This window comes from Taudactylus pleione, unplaced genomic scaffold, assembly GCF_031769625.1.
Source record: "Taudactylus pleione unplaced genomic scaffold, aTauple2 ptg000214l, whole genome shotgun sequence".
Lineage (NCBI taxonomy): Eukaryota > Metazoa > Chordata > Amphibia > Anura > Myobatrachidae > Taudactylus > Taudactylus pleione.
Genome location: NW_028284616.1, coordinates 12,946,302 through 12,970,206, shown reverse-complemented (window position 1 = coordinate 12,970,206; position 23,905 = coordinate 12,946,302). Strand labels below are relative to the sequence as shown.

Here is a 23,905-nt window from a genome sequence, read left to right as displayed (position 1 = left end):
GCTACTGCCTGCATATACCATCATGCAGTACCAGTTTCATCCTGCATTTATACTAGGGGTGTGCACCGGCCACTTTTCGTGTTTTGTGTTTTGGTTTTGGATCTGGATCTTTCTTCGTATTTTGGATCTGGATTGGTTTTGCCAAAACCACCCTTCCGTGTTTTGGGTTCTGGGTTTTGTGTTTTGGATCTGTATTTTTTTTAATACAGCCCACACATTTCACAAAGACAGAAAAAAAAAGAACAATATTTTTATTGTTTGTGTAGCACACTTTGAGGGTGTCACCACCCTTTAACAGACAGACGCACGCTTGTCGCTGCTGCTTTAAGGATGCAGGTGCGGCTACAGCCCACACATTTCACAAAGACAGAAAAAAAAAGAAGAATATTTTTATTGTTTGTGGAGCGCACTTTGAGGGTTACACCATCCTTTAACAGACAGACACACGCTTGTCGCTGCTGCTTTGAGGATGCAGGTGGAATCTAGATGGGATTTGGAACCGGGGACACACTACCTCCATCAATTGTCTAAATCCCACTGCACTAATGGCGGATACCGGACGCACGTCTAACACCAACATAGCAGTCAAGGCCTCAGTTATACGTTTTGCTTCAGGATGACTGCTGTCGTACTTCATCCTCATTGCTAGGGACTGTTGGAGGGTCAATTGTTTAGTAAAAGTAGTGATGTTCCTACTTCCTCTCTGGGATGATGAACAACTCCCAGCAGCGGCAACAGCACTAGGAGGAAGTGGTTCTTGATCTTTCCCTATTTTATTTTTATCGGAGAAAGTTTGGTCCTCCATTTATGTTATATTGATATATACGTGCGGCTAAAGCGCACACAAACACAGAAAATATTTTTTTATTTTTGCTGGAGAGTAGTGCACTTTGTGGGTTACACCACCCTTTAAGAAATGAGCCAGCCGGCTCTTTACTTATGGGACACAGGCGCACGCTTGGCGCTGCTCCTTTGTTGATGTACGTGCAGCCACAGTGCACACAATTCACAAACACAGAAAATAATTTTTTTTTTGGTTTGGACTGGAGTGTACTTTGGGAGTTACAGCACTCTTTAACGGTCAAGCCAGCCGGCCCTTTACTTATGACACAGGCGCACGCTTGGCACTACTTTGTTGATGCACGTGCGGCTACTGCGCACACAATTCACAAACACAGAAAATAATTTTTTTTTTGGTTTGGAGTGTACTTTGGGGGTTACAGCACCCTTTAACGGTCAAGCCAGCCGGCCCTTTACTTATGACACAGGCGCACGCTTGGCACTACTTTGTTGATGCACGTGCGGCTACTGCGCACACAATTCACAAACACAGAAAATATATTTTTTTTGGTTTGGAGTGTACTTTGGGGGTTACAGCACCCTTTAACGGTCAAGCCAGCCGGCCCTTTACTTATGACACAGGCGCACGCTTGGCACTACTTTGTTGATGCACGTGCGGCTAATGCGCACACAATTCACAAACACAGAAAATATTTTTTTTTTGGTTTGGAGTGTACTTTGGGGGTTACAGCACCCTTTAACGGTCAAGCCAGCCGGCCCTTTACTTATGACACAGGCGCACGCTTGGCACTACTTTGTTGATGCACGTGCGGCTAATGCGCACACAATTCACAAACACAGAAAATATATATTTTTTGGTTTGGAGTGTACTTTGGGGGTTACAGCACCCTTTAACGGTCAAGCCAGCCGGCCCTTTACTTATGACACAGGCGCACGCTTGGCACTACTTTGTTGATGCACGTGTGGCTACTGCGCACACAATTCACAAACACAGAAAATATATATTTTTTTGGTTTGGAGTGTACTTTGGGGGTTACAGCACCCTTTAACGGTCAAGCCAGCCGGCTCTTTACTTATGACACAGGCGCACGCTTGGCACTACTTTGTTGATGCACGTGCGGCTACTGCGCACATAATTCACAAACACAGAAAATATTTTTTTTTTTGGTTTGGACTGGAGTGTACTTTGGGAGTTACAGCACCCTTTAACGGTCAAGCCAGCCGGCCCTTTACTTATGACACAGGCGCACGCTTGGCACTACTTTGTTGATGCACGTGCGGCTACTGCGCACACAATTCACAAACACACAAAAAATATTATTTTTTAGCACTTGGGGGGAGCACCCCTGATGGACAGAGCACCCCCTGGACAACACTACAGCACCCCTTTAGGACTGGGACACTGCACAGGACTTTGGAGTGGACACAGCCCCTATGGAGAACTGACTGCACAACACAGTCCAGCCAGCCCCTATGGACTTTGAAGTAGTGGACACAGCCCCTATTAACAACAGCAGCACAGCACAACACAGCCAGCCCCTATGGACTTTGAAGTAGTGGACAACAGCAGCACAGCGCAGCACAGCACAGCACAACACTACTCTGCACTACACTACACTACACTACACAGCCCAGCCAGCCCTAACTCCCACCCTCCCTGTTCACTGTCCACAGCCGAGTGAGAAAATGGCGCCGTCGCGGGTACCTTATATAGGATCCAAAACCCGCGAGACTCGGAAGGCGGGATGATGACGTTTTGCCTCGATTTCAGATCCGAGTCAGGCGGGAAAAGTCGAGCCTGACTCGGATCGGCCTCGGATCGGGGGGGCTCGGGGGGGTTCGGATTTCAGAAATCCGAACCCGCTCACCCCTAATTTATACCAATTTGCAGTACCAACTACAGTCTACTTATTGATACGTACATGCAGTACCTGTCTCAGCCTGCAGGCTATCAGCATTATAATATATACAGACATCATCTGCAGAATGCAGATACTATATCTTTAGTGTGTACTATATGGATTGAACTCACATTCAGTGACCTATATTTAGCACCATTCATACATCCGTGTTCCTGACACATCTCCTATTTCAGCACTTCTCATATATCTGTGTTCTAGGCTTCAAATAGTGTTACCAACTTTGCTGGGTAGCACACCAGTTTCCCAGCCTAGTGAGGTATATTTACTAAAGTGCGGGTTTTTAGAAGTGGAGATGTTGCCCATAGCAACCAATCAGATTCTACTTAACATTTATCTAGTACTTTATAGAAGATAAGTAGAATTTGATCAGTTGCTGTGGGTAACATCTGCAATTCTAAAAACCTGCACTAGTAAATAAACCCCTTAGGCATAGCTCCCAACTGTCCCAATTTCAGCGGGACAGTCCCATTTTAGAGGCATTGTCCCGCTGTCCCACCCGCGGCCGCACTGTCCCGCGAGCAGGGGGAAGTTGGGGAGGACCCACTAACACCGCTGCTCTGCATAGCTGAGCAGCGGTGAGTGGATGACGCGTGCCTACATGCGTTGTCCATATACACAGTGCCGGCTCTTGATGAGGCTTGGGGGCTGTACAGCAGCTACCAGAGCGCTGGGCGAGCCCCCAGTATGGCAAAAGCAGGGGCGTGGCTCGCAGATGCGACATTTCTCATGAGACCACGGCCCTTGCCAATAGGACACGCCTCCTATTTTTGGGCTCGAGCCTACAGTGTGCGCAACTGTCCCTCCTGCCCAGAATTAAATGTTGGGAGGTATGCCTTAGGGGTCATTTTACTAAGATTCGTGTTAGTCCGAGATTGCAATCTCAGATGAGTTTAGGCATTTTTTTCAACTTGCAAATTTAAAGGCACACTTGGGGGAGATTTCTCTCTTTTTACTGATAAATTTGGGTGAGATTGCAAACTCGAATAAACTCACCATCGGCCAAACTCTGAAGTACTTTTCATTAAAAAGATACAATACTGGAATTTACCAAGATTCGAGATTACAATCTCGGGTGTAATTGTAGCAAACTCGCAGCTAAATTGAAGTTTTAAATAGATCACCTCCTGAGCTGTTAGCTTGGCAGAAACATACACAGAAACACTATCTAACGGGTTAATATTAAATAAAAATTATGTATGGTCCCTCCCAGAAAAGCATAACTAGCCCAGGGCTGCTCAACCAGTCCTGGTTTCTAAAAATACAGGAAAAAAACGAGTAGGGCTACCCCTTCTTTTAGGAACCAGCATTGGGCTGCTGAGCCTGTACTGGTTTTACAAATAGGGGAAAAAAATGCGTAGGGGTCCTCCTATTATTAAAATAAGCACCGGACTCAAATCCGGTTGGGTGTAATGCCACAACCAAGGGACCCTTTCACTGGGTCTCCCCAGCCAAAGCATTATCACCCCAAGCTGGTCAGCTTAAGTTGGGGATCTCACGGGAGGAGGGGACCCCCCCAATAAAGGGGTCTCCCCTCTCTCGAGCACCCCTGGCTTAGGCTGAAGTCCGGGGCTCTTCCCCACACCCCTGAGCAGTGGGTACGGGGGTAATATTAGTGACAATATATAGAAACTATTGTTTTTTACAGTGGAACTACAGGTGTCAGAGTGCTTGCCCTTTGGCACCTGTGGAACTACAAGTGCCAGCAGGCGGCTGGCACCCGTACCCCTGCTGTAAAAAATTTGTGAAAAAACTACTAAGACACACACACTGTAGTAGTAAGTACAATTTTATTATATTCACCTACCACACTCACACATACTTACCTGCTTCCAGATGTTCTGTCCACTTCTCCAAGTAGTAATCCAATGGGTGTACCTATAAAAAAAATCCAATACTCACCTCATATGCATCTTCTGTCCATGTAGACATCCACAGGCTTGGCAAAACAAAAAAATTAAAATACGAGGACCTACAAACTTAGTATTGTCCTCTAAGGACAGTACTACCTAGATGCCCGCTCCACCGCAGGATTTCACTCTAGAAATCTCAGTGCTGAGCTTTCATTGGCTGAGAGAAGCGAGCATTCTGCCTCTCAGTCAATGAACAGGTCCCACCATTGACTTCAATTTTGGGAACCGCAAAGGTAACTTAAGTTAAATTTTTTTAAACACGAAAGCACAGACGGATATCACTGATCCCATTCAGTGTTCTCCCCAGGCTGTTTTTGGCGGGTGCACCACCCGGAAAGAAACCTCCTACCACCCGGCACTTTGGGAGCCTGCAAGTGGGGACAAAAAGGACCAGATCCTACAGACTTTGCAGCTTTTTCATAATTAGACGACTGGGCCCCTAACAAGAAGAGGAAAATTAATATATCAATAAAATGTTGTTTCAAGTTTAAATCATAATGTCAGGGTTTAAAACATTTTTTTATTGTGAAGGCCCCCACCCGGCTACTTCTTGATGCCACCCGTCTGGAAAATATTTCTGGGGAGAACACTGCCATTCATGCTTCTGTATTTATTTATTTATTTACACTAGAGATGAGCTTCTGTGGAATCCAAACTGCTACGAACACCGGGGATCCGAGTCCACCCGAGCAGCACTGTTCTGCAATGTCTCTCTGCATATGTTAAAGTGGCTGTGTCCATAGTGGGTGTGCTGGTAAAGTGACTGTAGGGGGCACACTGCACGCTGATGTATGCTGCATTACTCTGCTGATTAAAGTGGCTGTAGTAGCCTGTGTCCACTCCAGACTCCAGACTCACAAGTGGCTGTGCTGTTAAGTGACTGTGTATAGGGGGGCACACTGCACACCAATGTATGCTGCGCTACTCTGCTGACTAAAGTGGCTGTAGCCTGTGTCCAGACTCACAAGTGGCTGTGCTGTTAAGTGATTGTGTATAGGAGGCACACTGCACTGCACACTGAAGTATGCTGATTAAGTGGTTATGTCCAGGTTATGTCCAGACTCACAAGTAGCTGTGTATACAAGGCATGTTGATGTATGCTGCACTGTACTCATACCCATCTGCTCCAGTGAAAAATATAAGTAAAATAATATTTTTTAAAAAAGTAAAAAAAATTTATAAAAGTTAAAAAAAGGGTTTTTTTGTGCAGTATCCCACTGTGTACTGTATAGAAGCACTGTGACTCCTTGGGCCGTAGCCCTCTGTGTATACTGTATACAAGCACTGTCACTCCTTGGGCCATAGCCCTCTGTCTATAAAAGCACTGTGACTCCTTGGGCCATAGCCCTATGTGTATACAAGCCCTGTGACTGGTCCGGCACACATCTCTAATTTACGCACAGATGCAAGCATGGATCTACCTGATCCATGCATGCATCTGTTTGTCCGAGTTAGTCAAAACCGAACAGTAAATAGAAATGAATAATACGAATGACAGCGAATGATTACACCATCGAACAACATGAATGACAGGAACTCGGCAGCTTAGTAAATTCAGTAACATGATCGAAAAATTAAACACATGAATCCGGACGATGTCATCCGAGATTGATCTTGGATGACATCGAGAGAAATAGGCACCTTAGTAAATTTACCCCTTAGGCCCATATTCAATTTGAGGCGAAAAGCTGGGACCGGCGAAAAAGTTTCGCCGATGACGTCTTTTTGCCAGGCAGAAAAGTATCGCCGTATTCAATTTGAAAGACCTTCCGCCTAGGCAGAAAGTGAATGCAATGTAATAGGCGGAAAAGTTTCCCCTATGAATAGCAGGTGGAAAATAGTGCCGAATTGGGGTTTTGCGGTGCAACTTTACGGGAACCCCTGTGCAGCCTTCAGACAGTCCCCCAAAGGTAAACTGTGTCAAAAAAATTTGAAAAAACACTTAAGAACACCCCAAAAAAATCATTTTGAATTTGGGGGCGAAAGAAAAATTTGGGTGGGACAAAGTTAAAAACTAGCGAACTTGACTCTGGATGGGTCCCCAAGTATGCCCCAGGTGTTTTTTTCATTACAGGGGCTTGCGGCAGGTGGATTTTTCAAGTTTTTTTAAACGTAACTTTAGCAACTTTAAAATATGCTGGCCCCGGGTGTACATCTGCTTTATTTTAAGATTTTAAGATGCTTTCCGAGTTATTTCCAAGTTATTTAGATGAGGTAATCTTAATGTGCACCTTATTGTTTTTCTTCCATAATATTATTTATCACAGTACATTTTTGTTTATATGCATTCTCTGTTATTATTACACTATATTATTTGTCCCTGGGCAAGTCTCCCATTTATATTAGCTAGCCGACACTTTCATATCTTATTTTTGTGCACTATATGTGTTCTTCAATTTACCCATAGGCTCCAATGTCATCTCTTATGTTAGGATACTTAACTCCTTTAAATTATCAGCAAAACCACTTAACAGTTTACTTGTGTATCCCCATTCTTTGCTTGTATACTCTCACAACCTTCTGGTTTCAGTCTCTGCGACTCTTGTTTCTGAGTCGTGATCACTTAATACTTGTTACTGTAATATAGTGAATTGTTTAATTTCTCTTGGGATGATTCTGCGGTGAAAACCGTGGCTTACCCTTTTTTCTTAGTAAGGAAAATTAGAAAATTTTAGTGGAGGAAGCTTAGCTTCACATTACGCATTATATTGCATGCTTTACATATTACTATGATTTTATTGTGGATTTCCATTATATGTCATGTGCAATGTCTCTTATTGCTTAACTGTAGCATCACATTACGCTTTATACTGTATGCTTTGCATGTTACAATTTCATATCCATTACATGTCATATGCAATGTATTTTATTGCTTCTTGAAATTGTCTCAGATATCACTGTTTCATGTTGACTTTTGTACAGTACTTATCTCAACATGATTAGTATGATGTCTTTCTTAATTGTTATGTTGGATTATGATGCTTGTACTTCAATAATAATATTTAAAAAAAATAAAAATATGCTGGCCCCCATTTTCAAGTACCCAAATTTGGTGGGATAAGTTATTTTCTGCAAAAAAACCTCCTCAATACTATTCTGCACCACTTATACAAAAACGCTATTTAGCAGCTATTGAGCCCGTTTAAAAACACCAAATACCTTCAGCAAGCCAAATCGGGGGGTACCATAGGGAACCCCAATGTCAGAGCATCTTTTGTGGGGGTGTTATGCTGATTTCCCCACATATGACAGTACTTTCCGCTTCTTTAAGTTTTGCCGGGTCCCGTTTTTCCATACTTTCAATGAGCGCAATTCTTTTCCGCCTACAAAACACGCGATGTAGGCTAAAAGTCTGGGAGGCGAAAAAGTATCGCGGGTCCGCTCAAATTGAATACGGCTCTTAGTGTTTGTTTTGTGGCTGTAGTTGAGGACCATAGAGCTTGTTTTAATACTTTATGCTAATGCAAGTGTCCATTCAAATTAGGGGTGAGCGGGTTCGGATTTCTGAAATCCGAACCCCCCCGAGCCCCCCCGATCCGAGTCCGATCCGAGTCAGGCTCGACTTTTCCCGTCTGACTCGGATATGAAATCGAGGCAAAACGTCATCATCCCGCCTTCCGAGTCTCGCAGGTTTTGGATCCTATATAAGGTACCCGCGTCGGCGCCATTTTCTCACTCGGCTGTGGACAGTGAAGAGGGAGGGTGGGAGTTAGGGCTGGCTGGGCTGTGTAGTGTAGTGTAGTGTAGTGCTGCTGTTGTCCACTACTTCAAAGTCCATAGGGGCTGGCTGTGTTGTGCTGTGCTGCTGTTGTTAATAGGGGCTGTGTCCACTACTTCAAAGTCCATAGGGGCTGGCTGGACTGTGTTGTGCAGTCAGTTCTCCATAGGGGCTGTGTCCACTCCAAAGTCCTGTGCAGTGTCCCAGTCCTAAAGGGGTGCTGTAGTGTTGTCCAGGGGGTGCTCTGTCCATCAGGGGTGCTCCCCCCAAGTGCTAAAAAAATAATATATTTTCTGTGTTTGTGAATTGTGTGCGCAGTAGCCGCACGTGCATCAACAAAGTAGTGCCAAGCGTGCGCCTGTGTCATAAGTAAAGGGCCGGCTGGCTTGACCGTTAAAGGGTGCTGTAACCCCCAAAGTACACTCCAGTCCAAACCAAAAAAAAAATTATTTTCTGTGTTTGTGAATTGTGTGCGCAGTAGCCGCACGTGCATCAACAAAGTAGTGCCAAGCGTGCGCCTGTGTCATAAGTAAAGGGCCGGCTGGCTTGACCGTTAAAGGGTGCTGTAACCCCCAAAGTACACTCCAAACCAAAAAATATATATTTTCTGTGTTTGTGAATTGTGTGCGCAGTAGCCGCACGTGCATCAACAAAGTAGTGCCAAGCGTGCGCCTGTGTCATAAGTAAAGGGCCGGCTGGCTTGACTGTTAAAGGGTGCTGTAACCCCCAAAGTACACTCCAGTCCAAACCAAAAAAATATATATTTTCTGTGTTTGTGAATTGTGTGAGCAGTAGCCGCACGTGCATCAACAAAGTAGTGCCAAGCGTGCGCCTGTGTCATAAGTAAAGGGCCGGCTGGCTTGACCGTTAAAGGGTGCTGTAACCCCCAAAGTACACTCCAGTCCAAACCAAAAAAAAAATTATTTTCTGTGTTTGTGAATTGTGTGAGCAGTAGCCGCACGTGCATCAACAAAGTAGTGCCAAGCGTGCGCCTGTGTCATAAGTAAAGGGCCGGCTGGCTTGACCATTAAAGGGTGCTGTAACCCCCAAAGTACACTCCAGTCCAAACCAAAAAAAAAATATTTTCTGTGTTTGTGAATTGTGTGCGCAGTAGCCGCACGTGCATCAACAAAGTAGTGCCAAGCGTGCGCCTGTGTCATAAGTAAAGGGCCGGCTGGCTTGACCGTTAAAGGGTGCTGTAACCCCCAAAGTACACTCCAGTCCAAACCAAAAAAAAAAATATTTGCTGTGTTTGTGAATTGTGTGAGCAGTAGCCGCACGTGCATCAACAAAGTAGTGCCAAGCGTGCGCCTGTGCCATAAGTAAAGGGCCGGCTGGCGTGACCGATAAAGGGTGCTGTAACCCCCAAAGTACACTCCAGTCCAAACCAAAAAAAAAATTATTTTCTGTGTTTGTGAATTGTGTGCGCAGTAGCCGCACGTGCATCAACAAAGTAGTGCCAAGCGTGCGCCTGTGTCATAAGTAAAGGGCCAGCTGGCTTGACCGTTAAAGGGTGCTGTAACCCCCAAAGTACACTCCAAACCAAAAAAAAAAATATTTTCTGTGTTTGTGACTTGTGTGCACTGTGGCTGCATGTGCATCAACAAAGGAGCAGCGCCAAGCGTGCGCCTGTGTCCCATAAGTAAAGAGCCGGCTGGCTCATTTCTTAAAGGGTGGTGTAACCCACAAAGTGCACTACTCTCCAGCAAAAATAAAAAAATATTTTCTGTGTTTGTGTGCGCTTTAGCCGCACATATATATCAATATAACATAAATGGAGGACCAAACTTTCTCCGATAAAAATAAAATAGGGAAAGATCAAGAACCACTTCCTCCTAGTGCTGTTGCTGCTGCTGGGAGTTGTTCATCATCCCAGAGAGGAAGTAGGAACATCACTACTTTTACTAAACGATTGACCCTCCAACAGTCCCTAGCGATGAGGATGAAGTACGACAGCAGTCATCCTGAAGCAAAACGTATAACTGAGGCCTTGACTGCTATGTTGGTGTTAGACGTGCGTCCGGTATCCGCCATTAGTGCAGTGGGATTTAGACAACTGATGGAGGTAGTGTGTCCCCGGTTCCAAATCCCATCTAGATTCCACCTGCATCCTCAAAGCAGCAGCGACAAGCGTGCGTCTGTCTGTTAAAGGGTGGTGACACCCTCAAAGTGTGCTACACAAACAATAAAAATATTGTTCTTTTTTTTCGGTCTTTGTGAAATGTGTGGGCTGTAGCCGCTCCTGCATCCTTAAAGCGGCAGCGACAAGCGTGCGTCTGTCTGTTAAAGGGTGGTGACACCCTCAAAGTGTGCTACACAAACAATAAAAATATTGTTCTTTTTTTTTCAGTCTTTGTGAAATGTGTGGGCTGTAGCCGCACCTGCATCCTTAAAGCAGCAGCGACAAGCGTGCGTCTGTCTGTTAAAGGGTGGTGACAGCCTCAAAGTGTGCTACACAAACAATTAAAATATTGTTATTTTTTTTTCTGTCTTTGTGAAATGTGTGGGCTGTAGCCGCACCTGCATCCTTAAAGCAGCAGCGACAAGCGTGCGTCTGTCTGTTAAAGGGTGGTGACACACTCAAAGTGTGCTACACAAACAATTAAAATATTGTTCTTTTTTTTTCTGTCTTTGTGAATTGTGTGGGCTGTAGCCGCACTTGCATCCTCAAAGCAGCAGCGACAAGCATGCGTCTGTCTGTTAAAGGGTGGTGTAACCCTCAAAGTGCTCCAAAAAATAAAAAACTATTTTTTTAATGTGTTTGTGACTTGTGTGCGATGTAGCCGCACGTGCATCAACATAGTAGCAGCGCCAAGCGTGCGCCTGTGTCATAAGTCAAGGGCTGGTTTGGACATCTGGTCCAGACTGAAGGACGTGCCAACAATTTCTGACAAGTCTACTGTCACTGCATATGATACTGTCCTCAAAGCAGCAGCGACAAGCGTGCGTCTGTCTGTTAAAGGGTGGTGACACCCTCAAAGTGTGCTACACAAACAATAAAAATATTGTTCTTTTTTTTTCGGTCTTTGTGAAATGTGTGGGCTGTAGCCGCACCTGCATTATTGAAGCAGCAGCGACAAGCGTGCGTCTGTCTGTTAAAGGGTGGTGACACCCTCAAAGTGTGCTACACAAACAATAAAAATATTCTTCTTTTTTTTTCTGTCTTTGTGAATTGTATGGGCTGTAGCCGCACTTGCATCCTCAAAGCAGCAGCGACAAGCGTGCGTCTGTCTGTTAAAGGGTGGTGTAACTCTCAAAGTGCTCCAAAAAATAAAAAACTATTATTTTAATGTGTTTGTGACTTGTGTGCGATGTAGCCGCACTTGCATCCTCAAAGCAGCAGCGACAAGCATTCGTCTGTCTGTTAAAGGGTGGTGACACCCTCAAAGTGTGCTACACAAACAATTAAAATATTGTTCTTTTTTTTCGGTCTTTGTGAAATGTGTGGGCTGTAGCCGCACCTGCATCCTTAAAGCAGCAGCGACAAGCGTGCGTCTGTCTGTTAAAGGGTGGTGACACCCTCAAAGTGTGCTACACAAACAATAAAAATATTCTTCTTCTTTTTTCTGTCTTTGTGAATTGTGTGGGCTGTAGCCGCACTTGCATCCTCAAAGCAGCAGCGACAAGCGTGCGTCTGTCTGTTAAAGGGTGGTGTAACCCTCAAAGTGCGCTCCACAAACAATAAAAATTTTTTTTTTGTTTTTTTCTGTCTTTGTGAATTGTGTGGGCTGTAGCCGAACTTGCATCCTCAAAGCAGCAGCGTCAAGCGTGCGTCTGTCTGTTAAAGGATTACATCGGTGACAGCATCCAAGTAGGCATGTCAGACAGTCCGTCCCTGTACTGGCAGGAAAAAGAAGCAATTTGGAGGTCCCTGTACAAACTTGCTCTATTTTACTTGAGTTGCCCCCCCTCCAGTGTGTACTCCGAAAGAGTGTTTAGTGCAGCCGGGAACCTTGTCAGCGAAAGGCGTAGGAGGTTGCTTCCACAAAATGTGGAGAAGATGATGTTCATAAAATGAATTATCAACTCTTCCAGGGAGACCAGCCTCCAGAACGTACAGAGGGACCTGTGGTTCCAGCGGGGACGAATTAATACTCTGTGAGGATGAGGATGTACACACTGATGAGGGTGAGGAATCGGTGGATGAGGAGGATGAGGATGACATCTTGCCTCCGTAGAGCCAGTTTGTGCAGGGACACATTAATTGCCAGCTTGTTTTGTGGGGGCCCAAACGAACCAATCATTTCAGCCACAGTTGTGTGGCAGACCCTGGCGCTGAAATGATTGGTTTGTTAAAGTGTGCATGTCCTGTTTATACAACATATGGGTGGGTGGGAGGGCCCAAGGACAATTCCATCTTGCACCTCTTTTTTTTCTTTGCATTATGTACAGTTTGGGGCCTAGTTTTTCAAACTGCCATCCTGTCTGCCACTGCAGTTTCACGCCTAGATGGGTCACGTGTTTGTGCCGCCCACTCGTGTCGCTTAGCATAGTCATCCAGCTACCTCGGTGCAACCTTTTGGACATAAAAACACTATTGTGAGGTGTGAGGTGTTCAGAATAGACTGGAAATGAGTGGAAATTAAGGTTATTGAGGTTAATAATAGCATAGGAGCAGAAAAACCTACAAATTCTGTGATTGTAGCTGTTTTTAAGCTTTTTTTCAAAAAAATACAGATCCAAAACACAAAACCCAGAACCCAAAACATGGAAGGGTGGTTTTGGCAAAACCAATCCAGCTCCAAAACACGAAGAAAGATCCAGATCCAAAACCAAAACACAAAACATGAAAAGTGGCCGGTGCACACCCCTAATTCAAATACAGTAATGCTGGGGATCGTGCGTGTGCAAGTGGAATTCAGTGCCACTCATTCATTTTACACCAGCAGATGTAGCTGTCATCATTACTATCAGCACTTGCAGCAGCCCCATGCTAGGTGCAAGAGATCCGTTGGAAAAAGGCTTTCCTTCCCCATAAGCATGAATCAGAATCACACAGAGATATGATTCAGGCCCATGACACTCCCACAAGTCATGGTGCTTCCACCCAGCTTAAGGCGTGGTAACCGGCATTCTCTGACTTACAGTAAGTAGTTTTGGTCGGACTTAGCGCAGTGAATTGAATAGCTCTGGGAACTCCTTCCCGGGAGCATCGTGCTGAATTGAATCTCCCCCCTATGACTACGGCTGTGCGTCTGTGAAGGCAACCTCTTTCACTAACACGTCCGTAAAACTCCTATAACTTACATTTCTGATACCATATGTCACAGCAGCGCGCTTTTCTACATACGCTCTGTATAACACATGCCCATTTTGCATGTGCATTTTTGCACATGCTCATTTGCTAAAAATCGTTTAACTACGTGAATATCGGCATTACGTGTGACTCAGAATCAGGCCCTTAGTCACTTTCTTATTACATGTATTAGTATTGTATTTTTATTGATTTTTGTGGACATATAAATTATATTATTTACATAAATTTGCCCTAGATAGAGCAAAATGCCTTCCATCCAAAGTAACGGTTGACACCCGAATACTGCACCACAGATTTGTAAAAATAAAAAGTTCTTTAGCGGTGCAGAAAAGGCTTTGTGGATCCCCAGAAAACCCGTAATGCTACGCTACATGTGCAGTCTCATTCATTTTAAATGAATTATAATATCTGCTCCAGCAAAATGTGATCTTGTTTTTGTACTAGTCCATGGTATGCGCAGATACCATCATTTACCGCCAGCTACGACCATCAGAATGAGAAATACTGTATTTTGCCCTCCCTCCAAAATTGTCTACACTATAATGGTATAAATAATGATGTTATTTTGCCCATAAAGAAGTATATAAAAAATAGGCTTGTGTGCTGTACGGCTGCAATGTTATATATAATGAACGTTGTCTACCTTCTTATGACTTTTGGCATATAATGTTTTTATTGTGCCCTAGTTGTCATGGTCCAGGAATTTGTGTGTCTGGGTGCCCTAGATCTCTACCTGAAGAGGAAGCAGCAGAAAGGTCCCATTGCCATAAGCTGGAAGCTGGAAGTGGTCAAGCAACTAGCTTATGCTCTCTGCTATATGGTAAGGCTGAAACACAATGATGGTAAAGGCCCAATCTTCAGGACCATGAAATACAATATAGACTAACTGATGGCACATTTATTTCTGCCAGGACTAGAAGTACTATTGGCATCCTCATTCTGTCCACTGAGAATGCCTAACCTCCTCATACTGTATAGCTATGACTTTTCCTTTTAGAGTCCACCATAATTGTGGTTCTAACGTTACACATCATTGACTCTCTTTCTATTTGGTTCCTAATGATATGATATATACTGTAATAGCTGCCCTTAAAGTTGGCCATACAAGCCTGTAGTGCATGGGGCCCCAAATTACCATAATGCTAGATTATTAGCCTATTAATATCAATACAAATATTATCGAGCATGGCAGGAAATGCTGGTAAGAAATTCCTGCATTGTCCTCTGCGTACTTTCCTTTTCTTATTGCAGTAACAGGCTGTGATAAAGCTTTTCTGTCTACTCAGTCAATAGCTAAATGGCCGGTTTGCATCTGACTTGCTAGCTACTGTACATGTGTGGTGGATTGAATGATGATCTGACAGCATCAGCCCATGTGTGAACACCTTTACTCTTTTTAATCTCCGTCACACTCAGTCTTGCCTTTAGAGCAGATCATCATTATTCGCATTATGATAGGCCAGTCTTGCCATGTGAAAGAGTTGAAAGACAGGATAATAGTTACATTTCAGCACATATATCTGTGGCAAATTGGGGAATATCTGTCATCCAGTCTCAGGCTGATAGAACAGATCACATGTGGTTTTGTTGCATCCTGTTAGATCGGTCAGAAGACGACACATCAACTGTCATCATCTTCCACCTTTTGTGTCTCTGGCCTCAAAGTCACTTTGGAGGTACACACTGAGGGATATACATCCATTTATAAGACCAAACCATGGGCCTGATTCAGAGTTGTGCGCATATCACACAGTGTTTGTACGCAGCGGCTGTGTGCTAAATAATGTGCTAAATAATATGCTCACTCATGAGCTTCGCCTTCCAGCACCCGCAGTGGGTGATGGGAGAGACGTCATGACGTCTTTCCCATAGTACCAAGTTAGAGGACGGAGGAGCGGACAGCGGCAGGAGCGGGGATTCAGGTAAGTGGTTTGCGTGTGTATGTTTGTTGTGTGTTATATATGTAAGGGGCACTACTGGGCGGGGGCACTGTATAGCGGCACTGTATCACTATTGGGGCACCACATAGGGGGGACAACTACTGGGGGCACTTTATAAGGGGCACTGCATAGGGGGGCCACTACTGGGGGCACTGTATAAGGGGCACTACTGGGGGCCTGAATAAGAGGGACCACTACTAGGGGCACTGCATAGGGGGGACCACTACTGGGTGTACTGTATCAGAGGCACTACTGGGGGCACTGTATAAGGGGCACTGCTGGGGGCACTGCTTAGGGGGGACCACTACTGGGGCACTGTATAAGGGGGACTGTATAAGGGAAACTACTGGGGGTACTCCATAGGGGGACCACTACTGGGGACACTGTATAAGGGGCACTACTGGGGGCACTGTATAAGGGGCACTGCATAGGGGGAACACTACTGGGGGCACTGCATAGGGGGGAACACTACTGGGGGCCTGCATAAGAGGGACCACTACTGGGGGCACTGCATACTAGGGAACTGTATAAGGGGCACTACTGGAGGCACTGTACCAGGAGCATTACTGGGGGCACTGCATAAGAAGGACCACTACTGAGGGCACTGCATAGGGGGGACTGTATAAGATGCACTACTGGGGGCACTGTATAAGGGGCACCACTGGGGGCATTGCATAAGGGGGACCACTACTGGGGGCACTGTATAAGGGGCACTACTGGAAGCACTGTATAAGGGTGTACTACTGGGGGCACTGTATAAGGGGCACTGCTGGGGCACAACTACACAACTACATGGGGCACTGCTACTGGGGACATTGCATAAGGGGCACTACTACAGTTAGCATTGCAAGAGGGGCACTACTACTGGGGGCATTAAGGTGCATATGGAATGGAAATGAATGTTCCCAGAGTGAAACGGGTGTGTCATGTTGATACGCCCCATTTTTCAGTGGCCACACCCCTTGTGGCATACACCCACTTTTTTGTGCAGATAGGGGCGGGCTCCGTTTTTCATCTTGCCCTGGGCTCAAAATACCCTAGTTATGCCATTGCTGATATCAGTTTGCTAATTAAAGGATTGAGATCTCATTGAAAATGAGTCCAGCCTGAGCACATAAACAAAGTAATCATTTTAAAAAAGGCTGCTAAGTGGTGTATACCTCAGCTTAAAAAAGCTTTGTCACAAATCAGGCAAACCTTGGCAAGTGAACAGCCGTGAAATTGGAGCTTGTTTTGATCTTGTGTTTTGCCATTGTTAAAGTTCTCATATAACCTTCAATAAAAAGCAAATTAAGTCAAAGATCCCATAAAGCCATACGTGTGAGATGTTTAATGAGTACATTACTGTAATCTGAACCGTGGACCTTTCAAGTGTCCTGTGATACCAGAGTGTCGTGGTCTCACTTGCAGCCTTAAGAAACTAGCAGCAATTTACAACCAACTAATGCATTTCATTGCACAAGGCAATTTCATAAGAGACTCTTATATATCCATTTGCCTGATATTGCAATATAATAGTGTGGGTAAGTATCAATGTATTAAAATCTCCTTTCACAAAACATAATTTAAAATGTGGTGTGGTGAACTGAACCTCAGACCTTATCCATTTTGGCTCATTATCTCTGTGTAACTCTAATATGCTATAACATCATATAAGTGTTGACTACAGCTCTTCTAGTGTTCCTCTGAAGATCTCTTTATTTTTTCATATACTAATTTATGGCACAATGTCTCTGTCTCTTACCTCAATCCCATCTGCCATAGGAGGATAAGCTATTGGTTCATGGAAATATTTCAGCTAAAAAAATACTTTTGAGCCGTGAAGGAGACAAGGACACACCACCATTTATTAAACTCAGTGACCGTGGTGTAAGCATAAAAGTCCTGGATAAAGGAAGTAAGAATTCAAAACAGATTTTCTGTATAACCTATTGGTCCTTATTACCCATCCCTATAACTACCATAAACCTTGTCCTATAAATGTTATTATGTTCCCACTTTTTTCTAAATATTTGTTTATGTAATGTCTTTATTTAGCTTGCTCCAGATCAGTATTAGGGATCCTGGGGATTCCCAGCTATTGTGACTGGCAGTGCATAGTGGGTTGTTCCATAATAGCTGGATAATCACAGCTTTCTTACATCTCTACTACATCATCTCTTCTGATATACAACAGTAATATTTTGTTCACCTAGAAACCATGTATGATACTTTACCTCCAGGAAATCAGCATGGAACTAAAAAATGGTATTGTACAAAGCAGACTACATACCACAATGTATAAAAACAACAAATGGCAATCTGTGTTATGAACAGGCATCTGCAAGCCTAATTTAGTGGTAGATATATTAAATGCTCTAAAAAGAAAAGTGCAGGTGTTTCCTATAGCAACCAATCAGATTCTAGCTATCATTTATTGCATTCTAGAAAATAATAGTTAGAATCTGATTGGTTGTTGCTATAAGCAACACCTACACTTTTCCTTTCTAGACTTTTTAGCAAATGTATCCCAAGACTAGGGGGTTTATTTACTAAGCAGTGTTAGGAGACAAAGTGAAATTAGTTAAGGTGCCAGCCAATCAGCTCCTAACTGCCATGTCACAGGCTGTGTTTGCAAAATTACAGTTGGAAGCTGATTGGCTGGCACCTTATCTCCTTTCACTTTGTCTCCTAACACTGCTTAGTAACTAGACCCCTAGAAGTGTTATGGTTAACTGAGCTGAGATTGGGCTGTGTGTGTGTAGAATTATCAGATGCCAGAAATGTAGTCAGCCAAATCCAGGGAACATGGGCCATTAGTTAGCCAAATGCAGTTGATAAGGAGCAGAGGTAAAAAAAAAATACACAGAATTCCCCAGGACACCGCTAAGGACCAGCAAAAGAGATTCTCATCCTACATAATAAAAGCAATGCAGAGATCTCAGTTACATATATTTGCAAACATATAGTAAGCAACCAGCCACACCAAGGTGTCTCTGTTTTGGTGGCCTAAAACTACATGATAATAGCACCCACTTTAGGTCATAGTGTACATTTATGATTTTTCTTATGATAATAGCACAAACATTTATACATTTCTAAATTGAGAGGCAGGGGTTGTCAGTCAAAGTGAAGAGATACCGTAAGGTATAAGGGGATATGAGTCAGGGAGGTAGTCAGCCAAAGTCAGGGAATAAGAGTCAGGGATGTAACCAATGAAGGCCAGTAGTCAGCTAAATCCAGGGTCAATCATGAAAAGTCAGTTTGGAGAAACAAGAGAGATGCTAGATAAGAGGCAATGAACAGCCCTCAGACATTATTTTAAATAGCCCTAAGTAATGGCGTCAGAGTTGGTGCCTGTTTTCCCAAGGTATTATTTTGTGCATGCAAGTCTTCAAATGTGTGCTATTCATTTATGCCTATTTAGCTTTCCAGGAGAAATTAGGGGTCTTATTCATTATGAAGCTCTATTGGTTTCCTGTTAATTAAGTGTTCAATTCACCACGATTTGTGGCGATAAATACAAAAGTAATGGAGAAATTCAGCATTGCTCCGGTCGTATTACAGCAGTTCCAAAAAGCAGCTGTTCTGCAAGCCCTTTCTTTTGTCGCTTATAAGTAGCTGAGAAAGTGTACACAAACCGGTGCTGTGCTGTAAGGGCGCATTCGTGAACTGGGGTCATACATGAACTCAGAGAGGTTAGGAGGAGGAGGAGGAAAGAACCAAATGAATCCCTCTTCTCACTTAGACACTCCTTCATCTTTTGGAGTTTGAGGAATATCTGGGAACCACATTGGGCCAATTCATGATTGGCCCATTACATAAAACACTCAGAAAATACCATTCCGCATGTGTAACTTTATAGGCCCTTAGATCTTGAAAGGATCTTTTGCACATGTACATTCATTAATGCAAGCATCTTAGTGCATTGCTGTTCATTCACATATTCTCAGAAAAGCAGATTGAAAGACTTTAGAGTGGATGAACACTTAGGGAGCAATTCAATTAAGCCCTTTAAGTTTACTTGGGTGAAAAAGGGCTTTATCTCCTGATGCTATTCAATTAGACTCCCTTTTTCACCCAAACCCCTTTTTAACGATTTACCGGTGTTAACCGGTGTTAGCTCATAAAGTTTGTGAAAAGTTTGAAGCCTTATGCGTTAACTGGGTGTTTTCACCCATTAACTGCATACTTATCGAGGATTTTTGTTCAGGTGTCATGAGACCCGAAAAGAAAGTCCCGTAAAGTCGGGCTACTTGAATAGCTGCCGGCGATAGCCTAGCACCCATTAACTTAACAAGGCTAATTGAATTCCACCCTTACTGTCATGCCCTATCTTAGCAGTATGTGATGCATAGGCAGTAATTACTGTGCTCTGGGAGATCTAGGAAGGATCTAGCTGGTTGTTGCATTGATGAATGGCATCATAGTGCCTGCCATCCCACCATGTGTGCCTTCTTACTTGAGAATGGGAGGGATGCAGGAGGGTTGTCTACTTTTCCTGGGAGCCGGATAGAACTCCTCCAGATTAGGAACTCTCCCCAAAATGTAGGGGGTGTATGCAAGTATGAATTACACTCAAGCTGGTGATACTGTTTTGTATATAGCCTGCATTTTATCCAGCACCAATAACTACCTGGTGAGGATACAACCATCTATTGCTTTGAAGCCAGTGAAACGTGATAAGTCATTAAGTACTAGAGACAACAACAGACAACTGCAGCGCAACCACATTGGGACATTTATAGCAATAAGAAAACAATTAAAAAGTAATTGTTATTGTTATTGTGTAACTATCTATAGATATAGAAAATGATTTTTATCATGTATGTATACAATTAATTTATGCATAATTATGATAGTAGTATCACATAAAAACCTGTTTTTATTGTAGTGCTGTTAGAGAGAATCCCATGGTTGGCCCCAGAATGTGTGTCTGACCCCAAGAACTTGGCTTTAGAGTCTGACTGCTGGAGCTTTGGGGCCACTCTCTGGGAAATCTTTAATGATGGTACTGTACCCCTAAATGCAGAGGAACCAGAAAAGGTAAGGATGCTACTTTGTTGTAAGGGGCTTATAGTTTGCAGACAATGAGGCTTAGGGGCATATTTATTAACATTATTTTTTCTAAAATAATGTGAAAACGGGTGTTTTTACATACTTTTCATATTATATTAGTATCACATAAATGTATTAAAGGGCAATTGGAGTAGTTTTCGTGAAAAACTACTCCAATCACTTCAATTCACATATTTTTAGTAAGCAGATCGCATTTCCCATACTTGTAATGGGAAATTCGATCTGTCTGAAATTTACTAAAAATTAATTGTAAAAAAATACCGGGCAAAGCCTTGTGATTATAAAGCCATCTTCCCCGGTTCCCCGACTCCTGCTCTGCTCTGACAGGTGACTCTGACTGATAGCCCACAAACTGATAACTTAAAAAATATAAGTTAAAAAAAACCCCACTTACCTGCATCCAGGGACTGGTGATCGGTGCTCCGGTGAGGTCCTCTGGGGCTCCGGTCAGCTGGTCTCCGGGCTCCTGCACTGTCACCCTGCTCAGCTGCTGCATAGAATAGAGCAACTAACCAGGGCCACAGTGCAAGAGCCCGGAGACCAGCTGACCAGAGTCCCAGAGAGAGAACCTAACTGGAGCACCAATCACAGGGCAAGTCAGTGCAAATGTGGGGGCAGGAGGCTATCGCGGCTGCATTGGTGTGTAGGTAGCGCATGTGCAGACACCTTCGCACTTTCCTATTTTTTGTGAAAAATACAGTGAAAAGTGTGTGGCATGGATTTGCAGGGACAGAGCTTTATCGCAAGCTTTATTTCTGTATGCGATTTTTGACACATCCTTGTGATATTTTCAAATATCGCATTGCAATATAGGGCAAATTTATCAAAGCCAATCTGCATCTGAGATACAGATTGTGATAAATATGCCCCTGATTATATGGTCTGTTTTTTAAATAAAACTTTGATTATTTTTTTCACTTAGTTTTTCATCACTTTGGTACATATTTATCAAAAGAAATTTGAGGGATAACCCCGGAAAACATGCTTTTTTGGGGGGGATATTCCCGAATTTCAAGCATCCCCAGGATGAATCTAGGGGTGAACACAGCAGATATTGGAGATATCTAGTGCGGTCTCCCTTTTTTGATTTGAAAATGGAAAATGGGTGCTGCTAAATTGCTAGATTTATCATCCTCTGACATGCTTCACATTCTGGAGCTTGGCCCCTTGGTAGCTAACTCCATCTTCAGATAGCGTTAGCCCATAGTAGCCTATGGCCTACTCTTTCGCATGCTTTGCTCTTTTTACTTTACCACATGCACATTACATGTGCCGGGTCCGTACCCGGAAGCAGTGCTGTAACAGGGACCTGTGCTGGCCCTGCCCCTTAAACACATGGCATCATTGTGTCATGCCTAGGGGGTGGGGCTGTCAGCTCCACCACCAGCTCCATTAAGTAATCGCAAGCCACATGCAGGTGCGGTTGGGCAGTGACGGTACCGCCCACAGTGCCCTGCACTCTGTGCGGCGGCACTGATCGCACAACCCTAGTAACGGCCCTGCCTAGAAACATTAGTTATAACTTTGCTTTTAAGCCTTTACTTGGTCAGGCCTCATAAGCTCTGTCCCAACACATGAAGAAAATATTTATCTTTGCTTTGCAATTATCACCATTATTGTCACATCCCAAATGCATTAAAAATGGGGGATGCGAGGGGTCTATGTACTAAGCCTTGGAGAGAGATAAAGTGGACAGAGATAAAGTACCAACCATTTAGCTCCTGTCATTTTGCAAACAGTGATTGGTTGCTACTTTATCTCTCTCTAAGGCCGAGATGTACTAAAGGGAAAATGCCGTAAAAACCCCGAAAACGGGTTTTTTACCGTATTTTCATATGTACTAAGGCCCGGTGATGCCAGAAAAACCTGGCGTTACCCTATAGAAGCCTATGGGCTTCTTACCGCACCTTGCTCCCGCCGGTTCGTCGCTGCCTCCTGGGTCCTCCGTCTCCTCCTCCTCCTAACCTTCTTCCGGGTGCAGGGAGGAGGAGGAGGAGCCCGGGGCTTCCTGCACAGGTTACCAGCAGAAAACTCACGGGGCTCGGAGGGGGCGGGGTCCCATGGAGACCCCATCACTCAGCGTCGGGTACTTCGCAAAGGGCAGCTCTTATCGCAAGAGCTGTCCTTTGCGATACTAATCGCATATGTTAGTACATATACGATTAGTAAGGTTGCGGTGACTGGCCGAATGGTCACCGCAACCTTAGTACATCCCGGCATAAGGCTTAGTACATAGACCCCACAGCCTGTAAAGTGACAGTTAGAAGCTGATTGGTTGGGACTTTATCCCTGTCCATTTTATCTCTCTCCAAGGCTTAGTAGATAGACCCATTTAAGTCTCTTCTCTTTATATCACATTTATAATATAATATACTTTTCATACTTCTTACCATATCTGATTTTGCTTTATGTTCTGCTATGAGTCCTGTTATACTACGGGATGGATGAATAACATAATTGTCTGTTATGTCTGTGTGTGGCTAAGTTCATCACATCGGCAGAAACCATCACATCAAAAACACATCACAATTGCTTGTACCTTCAGTACGTTGAGCTGGTCTTCTTTCACTTAATGTGTAACCGACCTTTGAAAAACTATTATACTATTCTTTCTCCTCATATCTATATATTCACTCAGAAACTGCAGTTTTATAAGGAGCAGCTGCAGCTTCCAGCTCCACATTGGATAGAGTTGGCAAGCTTAGAGCAACAGTGCATGTCTTATAGCCCAGTCTTGCGACCATCCTTCCGCTCAATCATCCGAGAGCTCAACAATCTGATTGCATCTGGTAAGAGGAAGCAAGCTGTTTGTAATGTGCAAAGTGTTGGTGATAGGAAAGCTCTGCTATAAAGAGATCTCCTGGTGTTTCTCACAGATTATGAGTTGTTAGTGGATTCCAAAGGCCATCAAATAAAAGAAGGATTCAGAGTATGTGACCATGTCTGGGAATACAAGGACCCTAGTGTTTACGAGGAAAGACATCTCAAATACATATCAGTCCTTGGAAAGGTAAGGATCATTCAAAGGGATGTTTTATCCTATTATCTCTTCTCAGGTGTAATCTTATGGTCACTTGCTTCATGCATTGTTTTATAGTGTTCAATATTATGGACAAAGCATGTTGAGATTTATACTAAAAGCTAGGTTTTCAGTAGATTAATATTGTTCAGTTCCAATAAATGTTGACCTATGAGAGCTTGAATAAAATAGAGATTATTTTAAACTCTCTATAGCTGGGTTTCTATCTACTTTATATCGGGATGTCGTCAGTCTCCCGTCCGACTCCGGAATCCTGACG

At 43.8% G+C, this 23,905-nt stretch overlaps 1 protein-coding gene across 1 annotated transcript in view; it reads left to right on the top strand.

Moving 5' to 3' along the window:
* JAK3 (Janus kinase 3) overlaps positions 1 to 23,905 on the top strand; it is a 122,229-nt gene that overhangs the window by 60,833 nt on the left and 37,491 nt on the right. Inside the window, exons 14-18 of the mRNA XM_088478550.1 lie at positions 14,295 to 14,428; positions 17,313 to 17,445; positions 20,422 to 20,573; positions 23,245 to 23,395; positions 23,483 to 23,616. Coding sequence (XP_088334676.1) covers positions 14,295 to 14,428; positions 17,313 to 17,445; positions 20,422 to 20,573; positions 23,245 to 23,395; positions 23,483 to 23,616 — 704 coding nt within the window. The remainder of the gene's footprint in view (positions 1 to 14,294; positions 14,429 to 17,312; positions 17,446 to 20,421; positions 20,574 to 23,244; positions 23,396 to 23,482; positions 23,617 to 23,905) is intronic.